The sequence below is a fragment of the Cebus imitator genome, unplaced genomic scaffold (genome assembly GCF_001604975.1).
Source record: "Cebus imitator isolate Cc_AM_T3 unplaced genomic scaffold, Cebus_imitator-1.0 Scaffold287, whole genome shotgun sequence".
NCBI classification, from domain to species: Eukaryota; Metazoa; Chordata; class Mammalia; order Primates; family Cebidae; genus Cebus; species Cebus imitator.
The window spans coordinates 634,998-646,270 of NW_016107602.1; the positions used below are offsets into that span (position 1 = coordinate 634,998).

At 39.6% G+C, this 11,273-nt stretch overlaps 1 protein-coding gene across 1 annotated transcript in view; it reads right to left on the reverse strand.

The window, feature by feature from the left end:
* Positions 1-11,273, reverse strand: part of PRKCI (protein kinase C iota) — an 88,068-nt gene that overhangs the window by 31,304 nt on the left and 45,491 nt on the right. The window contains exons 5-8 of the mRNA XM_017501972.2: positions 10,287-10,372; positions 7,782-7,922; positions 4,672-4,726; positions 2,452-2,510 (exon numbers count right to left, since the gene is read on the reverse strand). Coding sequence (XP_017357461.1) covers positions 2,452-2,510; positions 4,672-4,726; positions 7,782-7,922; positions 10,287-10,372 — 341 coding nt within the window. The remainder of the gene's footprint in view (positions 1-2,451; positions 2,511-4,671; positions 4,727-7,781; positions 7,923-10,286; positions 10,373-11,273) is intronic.

The following is an 11,273-nucleotide window of genomic DNA, read 5'->3' on the forward strand; positions in this document are numbered from 1 at the left end:
CTGGGTAACAGAGTAAGACTCCATCTCAAAATAATAATAATAATAAAAATAAAGGGAAAAATGTGGGAAAAAAAGGCTTTTTCAGACAAACAAACAGAACAAGAAACTAAAACATAACATTAAATAGGTGACTAACAGGTTTCTTCAAAATAATACAGGAGTGAGGGAAGTGAATAGACAAAACAAGACTGGCCAGGAATTGATCATTGTTTTCACTAATAATAGACACAAGGGCTTTGTTATATTATTCTGTTTACTTTTATTTATGTTTGAAATTTTTGGTTGGGCATGGTGGCTCATGCCTATAATCCTAACACTTTGAGAGACTGAGTTGGGAGAACCAGGAGTTCAAGACTAGCTTGGGCAACAGAGTGAGACTCTGTCTCTACACAACAGAAAATGAAAAAAATTAGCTGGGTGTGGTGGGGTGTGCCTACAGTCCTAGCTACTCGGGAGGTTGAGGTGGGACGATAACTTGAGCCCAGGAGTTCAAGGTTGCAGTGAGCCATGATGACACCACTGTACTCCAGCCTGGGCAATAAAGCAAGACCCCAACTCAAAAAAGAAGAAAGATATGGGAAAAAGAGGAGGCAATGTGAACTAAACCTTTCATGTCCAGAAATACACAAAAATGAAAAATTGAAAAAGAGAGACATAAACATTATGGACATAACTAGAAAAGGTTAAAAAAGTTGCTAAAAAGTCCAACTGGGAGTAGGCAGTGTGAGGCATGATCATCTTTTTCACTATAAGCTTTTTTCAAAAAACTGATGATGATTTTGAGATGGAGTTTTGCTCTTGTTGCCCAGGCTGGAGTGCAATGGCGAGATCTCAGCTCATTGCAACCTCTACCTTCAGGTTCAAGCAATTCTCCTGCCTCAGCCTCCTGAGTAGCTGGGATTACAGGCATGCACCACCACACCTGGCTAATTTTGTATTTTTTTAAAGTAGAGATGGGGTTTCTCCATGTTGGTCAGGCTGGTTTCTAACTCCCAACCTCAGGTGAACCACCCACCTCAGCCTCCGAAAGTGCTGGGATCACAGGCGCAAGCCACTGTGCCTGGCCCCCCAAAACTGATTATTATTTTAATCAAATAATTTTAATTAAGAATTTGTTCTATTTATCTGATGGAGTCTCACTCCATTGCCCAGGCTGGAGTGCAGCTGTGCGATCTTGGCTCACTGCAACCTCCGCCTCCCAGGTTCAAGCGATTCTCCTGCCTCAGCCTCCTGAGTAGCTAGGATTACAGGTGCCCACCACTACACCCAGCTAATTTTTTGTATTTTTAGTAGAGATGGGGTTTCGCCATGCTGGCCAGGCTGATCTTGAACTCCTGACCTCATGATTCACCCACCTCGGCCTCCCAAAGTGCTGGGTTTACGGGCATGAGCCACCACGCCCGGCCCCATTTGTTTTGTTTTAAAAACTGATAAGGGCTGGCTGTGGCTCACCCCTGTAATCCCAGCACTTATTGAGAGGCCGAGGCGGGTGAATCACGAGGTCAGGAGTTCAAGACCAGCCTGGCCAGCATGGCGAAACCCCATCTCCACTAAAAATACAAAAAATTAGCTGGGCGTGGTGGCTTATGCCTGTAGGCCCAGCTACTGGGGAGGCTGAGGCAGGAGAATTGCTTGTATTAAGTAGGAAGAGAGAGCAGTAAGCCAAGATCGAAACACTGAACTCCAGCCAGGTGACAGAGCAAAACTCTGTCTTAAAAAAAAAAAAAAAAAAAAAAAAACTGATAAAATGTAGGCTGGGTGCGATGGCTCAAGCCTACAATCCCAGCACTTTGGGAGGCTGAGGTGGGTAGGTCACCTGAGGTTGGGAATTTGATACCAGCCTGACCAACATAGAGAAACCCTGTCTCTATTAAAAATACAAAATTTGCCAGGCGTGGTGGTGCACGCCTGTAATCCCAGCTACTTGGGAGGCTGAGGCAGGAGAATCGCTTGAACCTGGGAAGCAGATGTTGTGGTGAACCAAGATCACACCATTGCTCTCCAGCCTGGGCAACAAGAGTGAAACTCTGTCTCAAAAATAAATAAACAAACAAACAAACTAATAAAATGCTTAATAGTCAGAAAAAAATAGTGACAGTTAACATGTTTAATAATTTATCGTCTAAATAAGCAATTCACACACAAAATGGAAGGGTCTACTATATATTTTAACACTACTACCAAGTATTTTAAACAGTATCCTTAAATACATTGTAATTTTCAGATTAAGCTATTTTAAAATAAAAATAAGTTATCCCACTAAATTACTTCCTAGCTTAAATCAGTAATTACTAAATTAAGTCAGAATAAAACTCTGGAATCGTTACAAACCATTTTTTGTATTTTATCATTATGATCTAAAGTCTAAGCAGGTCAGTATGTCATACTTTTAAACTCCTGAGTCTTACTAAAAAGCTAATGACATATGTACAATAAGACAAATTATCTTACCTCTTTTTCTTCACCGACTTGATCCAAACTCTCATGACTTGAAGGATTATATGGAATTACTAACAATCCAATACCAAACATTTAAAAAAAAAAAAAAAAAAAGGTGTGGGGGAAAAAACACAGCCACCATTAACGAGTTTGAAATAAAAATTTTCTAATTTTTACTTTTTACTTCTGAATAAATTTTCATTATTTAAAACTAATACTTGTCCTATTAATAACAAGTTGTATGTAAATACAATAGTTAAATCCTAATCTTTAGGGAAGGTAAAGAAAGTATGCATCACAACCTGGTAGCCAAGTACTCCTTTCAACAAGTACTTTTGTTATTTTTAAAACATTTCTCTTCTCTACAAATTAATCAAACACTCCTTCTAAACGAATGACTCTATAAGATATGTTTAAATTTTTTAGTATGACTAAGACACAGAGATACAGGACCTCTGGTTTTCACTTCTCACTCCATCATACTCAAAATTTTCCTTACTACCACAATGGTCAAATAAAAAACAGGCCAGGTGCTGTGGCTCACGCCTGTAATCCCAGCACTTTGGGAAGCCGAGGCAGGCTGATCACAAAGTCAGAAGATTGAGACCATCCTGGCTAACACAGTGAAACCCCATCTCTACTAAAAATACAAAAAATTAGCTGGGTGTGGTGGTACGAACCTGTAGTCCCAGCTACTGGGGAGGCTTGGACAGGAGAATCACTTGAACCGTGGAGGCAGAGGCTGCAGTGAGCCGAGATCATGCCACTGCACTCCAGCCTGGGCGACAGAGCAAGACTCCGCCTCAAAACAAAAACAAAAACAAAAACAAAACAGACCAGGATGGAACTTCTACTTCTTAAAGCTATCTAGGGCCAAAAAAAAAAAAGCCTACATTTCATAGAGCTGATCCTTCCACGACTAGGAGATTGCATTTTGCCTTTTCAGAAAAACTCCCTTGTTTTCCCTTTCCTGATTTAGTCCAAAGAGCATGCTGTTCTCCCTCCTTTCACTGCTCTCCAAACTTCCCAGATACGTGTTGACGGTTTTATCTACTAAACATTCTTTTAAGGTATCTATCTAACATCTTAATTTCCACCATCTTCCTGGAATTTCCCATATTGCATCTCTCTACTTTTCACCTAATTCCTACTTCTGATTATAAAGCTTTTAATAAAAACAAGTCACTTCGGCCGGGCACGGTGGCTCATGCCTGTAATACCAGCACTCTGGGAGGCTGAGGTGGGCAGATCAACTGATGTGACACCTCAGGCGACACAGCAAGACTCTGTCTTAGAAAAAAAACCAAGTCACTTGAACACACTCAACATGGACCACAAAGTCAGCTTCATGTTTTTTCATTATGGAAAAAAACTGAGTTTGATGAATTTAAAGGAGTCTCAAAAGAAATTTATGTGAACTAGAAAAAACGGTCATTAGTTATATACTTAACAAAGCTTTTTTTAAAAAACACAGGAAAAACAGACAAAGTCTCCCTACATTGGCCAGTCTAGTCTTTTTTTTCTTTTTTAATCTTTTTCTTTTTTTCGGTTACCTCCAGTAACGGGTATAAGCAAGGCCAGTCTAGTCTTAAACTCCTGGGCTCAAGGGATCCTGCTGCTTCAACTTCCCCAAGTGCTGGGATTATAGGCGTGAGCCATCACACCGGGCCCATAGTTGTCTTTTTGTTTTTCGTTTTTTTCTCTTTTCTGAGATGGAGTCTTGCTTTGTCAACCAGGCTGGAGTGCAGTGGCGTGATCTCAGCTCACTGCAACCTCCGACTCCTGGCTTCAATCGATTCTCCCACCTCAGCCTCCCAAGTAGCTGGGATTACAGGCATGTGCCACCATGCCCTACTAATTTTTGTATTTTTAGTAGAGACAGGGTTTCACCATGTTGTCCAGTCTGGTCTCAAACTCCTGACCTCAGGTGATCCGTCCATCTCAGCCTCCCAAATTGCTGGGATTACAGGCGTGAACCACTGTGCCCAGCCCATAGTTATCTTTAAAAAATCCACATGTTCTAAGCACAGCTGCATTTAAATATTTAAAAAAAAAAAAAAAAGCCAAACGTGTATGTTAAATAGTGTGACTCATTTTACTATTACAAAACATATATTTACTTTTATTTAGGAAGAACATAAATGTTTTTAAACTTGGGTAAAAGAGTCACCTAAGTAAGTCTTTACATGCTATTCTGTGAATGAACAATGGGTTGTGCCACCCCACTCTTACCTGTCTGTGCATGGTCAGAATGCATGGATGACTGATCCATGGGCATCATTGGTTCCTACAAACATTTCCAAAAACAAAGTAACTCACGAATTCTTTTTAAATCCCAATACCTCTAATACACCCAGAAATAACACTATTTCAACAACACACGACATATTAAAATTTAATTTGGAAAGAATATAACAAGTGAGAATTATATTTACTTTTAATTCTGTTTTATGAAACTATACAATATTTCCTGTGAATGAGGTAATGTTAGTCATATTTTACAGAAAAGATAATATAAAACTCATCTAAGACCCCCAACTAGAAATCAAATTAAACTGCTATATGTTCTGATTTGTTTCTCTTTGATACTATCTAGTCTTCCTTCAAGCTCCACTTCAAATCTTTGGCAAAAAGAAGTCTCTGGAATATGCATTCTTTAGTTGGGGTCCAGGGGTAGACTTCAGGATATCTATAACCCCTTAAAATTATATGTAAATTTTTGTGGGTTTCCTATTTTCCTAAAGATTTTCAAAGGTGTCAGTGGCCCCCAAAAAGAGAAAAGAAATACCTCCTAGAAACTAACTTATCCAAATAATGGCAATAATCGCAGGAAAAATGTAGATTCAAACTCAAGTTATTACTTATTTATTAATCTTAGATTCACGTTTAATGAATACCAGCAGGAAAAAGTAAACTTGAGAAAGAACATTAATGATACAGTTATAATTTCAAGGCTGCCTTAAAGACAGGCTTATAAGTAAGCTTAAGGATTTTTAAATGCATTTAACCTCCATCCTAAAATTTCAATATAATCAATAACCCTGCCCTCTTTCCCTCCATATGTCACCAAAGAATACTCAAACATATTAACAGTAATCTATATAAATTATGTTGGAAATATTCTGCCTTCTGTTTTTCCTTAAGATTAGATTTTCCCCTTAAGATTTGATTTTCCCCTTAACTACAAACCCATTCCTAAGCTTATAAATGAACTCATTAAATAATTCTAATATCAAAGAGCTACCAGTAACAACCTGCTTTCACAACATCCAAAGAAAATCCCATTAATAAATATGGTATAACAATTCTAAAGGACAATTTAGAAAGATGCATCCAAGTATTTTTCTTCCTTTTTTTTGTGGAGCAGGGCTAATTGGTAGGCAGTGCGCTTAGATAGCTGCATCCAGGTACTTTTTTAAATGCATATCTTTTAACCCAGTAATTCTAGTTCTGGGTCCTTAAGGAAGTATGATTTGCAAGAAAGTTCACTAAGATTGGCCAGGCGCAGTGGCTCACGTCTCCCAGCACTTTGGGAGGCCAAGGCAGGTGGATCATGAGGTCAGGAGTTCAAGACCAGCCTGGCCAACATGGCAAAACCCCATCTCTACTTAAACTACAAAAATTAGCCGGGCATGGTGGTGCACACCTACAGTCCCAGCTAGTTGGGAGGTTGAGGTGGGAGAATCACCTGAACCCAGGAGACGGAGGTTGCAGCGAGCTGAGATCGTGCCACTACACTCCAGCCTGGGAGACAGAGAGAGACTCTGTCTCAAAATAACAACAAAAAAAGGCACACACAAGCACACGTGTCTTCTTGTGGATAAACAATCTTTTGTAAAGTTGACTCAGAAACAATGCACCAAAACAAAAGCCAGAATCTAATTAAACCTCGACATCCAACTACTGTACAAGAGAAAAGAATAAAGACACAATAACATGCTGAACATAGCCATGGAGAAGTCCTGAGCAAAATTCTGCAGCAGTGTAAACGACAAACAAATAACCATTACTTTTACAATAAAATTCTAAGGAAAAAAAGGAGAGAGAAAGAGAGAAATGAAGAAAGAACCAGTAAATTTAAAAATATCTAAGAGATCAATCAATTGTACACGTGGACTTCATTTGTATCCTGATTCATAATGAAAACCATAGATACTAAATAATAATATTTATGAGAACAATGACTGGATATTTGATATAAGGTATTTGGCTTTTAGTTAGGTTTTTTTTAAAAAGTCCTTATCTTTTAGAGGTATATGCTGAAATATGTCTGAGACTTGTTTGAAAACAACACAGGGGCCGGGCGCGGTGGCTCACGCCTGTAATCCCAGCACTTTGGGAGGCCGAGGCGGGTGGATCACGAGGTCAAGAGATAGAGACCATCCTGGTCAACATGGTGAAACCCCGTCTCTACTAAAAACTACAAAAAAAATTAGCTGGGCATGGTGGCGCATGCCTGTAATCCCAGCTACTCAGGAGGCTGAGGCAGGAGAATTGCTTGAACCCAGGAGGCGGAGGTTGCGGTGAGCCGAGATCGCGCCATTGCACTCCAGCCTGGGTAACAGGAGTGAAACTCCGTCTCAAAAAATAAATAAATAAATAAATAAATAAATAAATATTTTGTTATATTTTAATTAATTAAAGTAGCCACCTGTGACCAGTGGTTACCATTTCGGACAGCACAGCTCTCTAATCATTGAAAATAGAGAGTTGTTTCTGTGACAGGAAGCAAATCATAAAGTTGGTTTGCAGTGCCAAGATGAAAATCAAAAGAAAACTGCCAGTGAGTATTACAGGTTGCGGAGATAGTAGAATATATGTGGACTTTTACTTAATTTTTTCTTTATTCATCCATATTCTGTATTTTTTTCTATAACAAACACGTTTTACTTACATACTTAAATAGAAACTGATAAATAAAAGTTAAATGCTTTTCTCCCCAGTAATCTTACACTTTAAATAGCAAACATGATACCTCGGACTCTTCTTACCTTCTCTGCTTAAGACAGCTGCTAGAATAATGTGAGCTAAAAACTAATATGTTCAGATTAAAGGAGAGGGGAAAAAACTCTTAAATGTTCTCCACGTATCTTCCTAATTTAGACCAGAAGATTTTATAGCAGGTCAAAGAAGCTAACTATATCCCACAAACAAACATTACCACAGATATTTTGAAATTCCGAAGTTCACGGTATGTTAAGAGGAATGTAAGGTATTCCTACCCGCACTCTGTAACTACTCCCTTGTGCTGTAATTCCTGAACACCTCCCTACCTTAGCACTCGGTTTCAGCAGTGTTATTAAGCATGCTCTTAAAAAAAAGGACAGACAACTGTATCTTACCGGTGGCAAAGAATGCCGCCCACATTCAATTGTGACGAGTTTATGGCACTTCTTATGAACCAGGAGTTTGCAGTTGATGCACTTATATCCTTGGCGTCCAAGTCCCCATATTCGGTCTGTGCAGATGGCACAGTGAGCACGCTGAAAAGAGTAATTCAACATTTTATTAACCAAAAAGAAGGTCATAATCATTTCCCAAACAATTTGCTGACTCAATTCCCTTCATCATGGTGTCAACTGTCAGCCCATGACAAAAAACAACAAAAGCTAAAAAGCTTCCTCATACCTAATTTTTCAAAAGCTATGAAGATCAGTGAAAAAGGAGAGCTTGTTTTTAAGAGACAGTGAAATTTGCAACCACATTTCTTTCTGTAGTAAGTCTAAGAATTTTCAGTCTTTACATAATTAAGTTCGGAATAATGAAAACAGAAAAAGTGAATTAAACTAGAAATACATATGGCAGAAAAGGCCATTGAAGGACTTCGAAGCAAACATACACCTTCCAGGCTGTTCAGAGGTCAAACCAAAGCTCTGTTTTCTTAAAGAGCAATACCTAAAGTGGCTTTTCATTTGAAAGCCACCTTTTTCTTCTTCCTTTTTTTTTTTGAGACAGAGTTTCACTGTTGTTGCCCAGGCTGAAGTTCAATGGTGCAATCTCGTCTCACTGCAACCTCCACCTCCCAGGTTCAAGCGATTCTCCTGCCTCAGCCTCCGGAGTAGCTGAGATTACAGGTGCTCGCCACCACGCCCAGCTAATTTTTTTTTTTTTTTGTAACTTTAGCAGACACGGGGTTTCACCATCTTGGCCAAGCTAGTCTTGAACTCCTGACCTCATTCGTGATCCACAGTGCTCGGTCCCCCATACCCCTTCCCTCCCCCTTACCTTTTTTTTAAGAGACAGCGTCTTGCTCTGTCAGGCTGGAGGGCAGTGCAGTCACTTTTACTCACTGCACCCTCAGCCTCTTGGGCTCAAGCTTCCTGAGTAGCTGGGACTACAGGCATGCACCACCATACCCCACCAATGCTTTTATTTTTTGTAGAGATGGGATCTTACTATGTTGCCCTGGCTGGTCTCGAACTCCTGGGCTTAAGTGATCCCTCTCCTCTGCCTCCCAAACTGCTGGGATTACAGGCATGTGCCATTGCACCCAGCCTCAAAGCCCTCTTAAATGTTAGAGCTACTGCAAGTACAATAGTTTGGGTGGGGAGGAATTTTGGGTGGTGGTTTCTATTTACATTAATTAATTTAGAACACAGCATTAGTTTTAGAATGGCAATGGCACCCAAAAATTTGCCATTATCAAGAGTATTTTAAAAATTGGCTTCTGGCCAGGCAAGGTGGCTCATGCATGTAATCCCAGCATTCTGGGAGGGTGAGGTGAACGGATCACCTGAGGTCAGCCTGGCCAATGTGGTAAAACCCTGTCTCTACTAAAAATGCAAAAAATAGCCAGGCCTAGTGGCTGATGCCTGTAGTCCCAGCTAATCAGGAGGCTGAGGCACAAGAATCGTTTGAACCCAGGAGGTGCAGGTTGCAGTGGGCTGAGATTGTGCCACTGCACTGCAGCCTGGGCAAGAGCAGGACTCCATCTTAAAAAATAAACAAATACATAATAAATTAGCTGACTTCTGAAGACAGGCTGCTGCTTTCAAACTTTGATTCTATCACTTACTTGTATCATCTTGTGCAAGTTACTTAACTGCCCTATTCTTCAGTTTTGCCATCAATAAAAAGGAAATATATAGTACCTATCTTACAAGGTCATTGTAAGGATATAATGAATCAATGTATATGAGGCATTTGAAAAGGTGCCTGGTACATAGTACAACCCAGATAAGTGTTTGCTATTATTATTTTCTAAACAGTGAAAATCTGATTACAACATTAACAGGCAAAACAGATATTAAACAAGGAAAATAAACCTTGCTTGTTTTCTGGCTACCTTAAATTGTATTTTAAAATCCAATTTTCTGACAGCTAGGGTATATTATGTGGAATAATTAATCAGTCAATCTGGAGCTTTTTGAGACCGGGTCTTGCTTCATTACCTGCAGGAGTGCAGTGGCACTATCTCGGCTCACTGCAACCTCTGCCTCTTGGATTCAAGTGATTCACCTGCCTGAGCCTCCCGAGTAGCTGGGACTACAGGTGCACGCCACCACGCCTGGCTAATTTTTATATTTTTAATAGAGATGGGGTTTTGCCATGTTGGCCCGGCTGGCCTCAAACTCCTGGCCTCAAGTAATCCAGTCACCTTGGCCTCCCAAAATGCTGGGATTATAGGCGTGAGCCACCACACCTGGCCTGGAGCATTTTTAAGAGTGAAAGGAGATGCTATTAAAAAATATAGGCATACTGCCTCAGGCAAACTGGAAATGTAAGGTTATGCTACTTATTTATTTAAAACTGTGTAACAAGACTTAATAACGAACTACCTTTCTTTCACAGTAGAAAGGGAAAAAATAGCCGTCTTACATTATCAACATTCAACAAACTATGTTTACCCTGTTGAAACGCTTGGCTTGGAAAGTGTGGCCATTGGCACAATAAAGCTTTCTCCAGCGGCGTGCACCTCTACGGTAGATGGATTCTGAAGAGAGATTAGTAGTTAAAAAAAGAAAAAAGAGCAGGTGTGAGTAAAAGTCATTTTATAATTAAGCCTGTAATTTTTTTCATGATACTCATTGCAAGAAAAAAAAATACTGATAAAAACCTGAACGTCAAAAATTAAAATGGATTCATCAAGGGACCAGATGAAAATAAAGACCACAGAGTATTAATATTTGACTACTACTACTGGTTGGCTCTTTTTTTTTGAGACGGAATCTTGCTCTGTCACCCAGGCTGGAGTGCAGTGGCTCAGTCTCAGCTCAATGCAAACGCTACCTCCCAGTTCAAGCAATTCTCCTGCCTCAGTCTCCTGAGTAGCTGGGATTACGAGCATCTGCCATCATGCCTGGCTAATTTTTGTATTTTTAGTAAAAATGGGGTTTTGCCATGTTGGTCAGGCTGGTCTTGAACTCCTGACCTCAGGTGATCTGTCCGCCTTGGCCTCCCAAAGTGCTGGGATTACAGGGGTGAGCCAACATGCCCAGCCTACTACTGCTTTTCTTTCAAAAATTCTCCTCCAACTTTGTATTTTGAACATCTTTTAATACCACAGAAAAGGTAAAATAGGAGACACCTGTATCTTTTACTGAGATTTACCAATTATTCATGTTTTGTCATATTTACTTTCTTCGCTACAAAAACATACATTGTTTTTTTCTGCATTACTTGGAAGTAAAATGCAGACATCATGACACTTAAATGCCTAAGTATCCATTGCCTGAAATTAAGGACGTTCCTGCACAATTCCACATAACCACAATACCATTGCCATGTCTTAGAAAATTAGTATTAATTCAATATCAACCAATATACAATTCATATACAAATTCCCTAACTGCTCTCAAAGTGACTTTCTTTCTTCCTTTTTTTTTTTTTTTTTT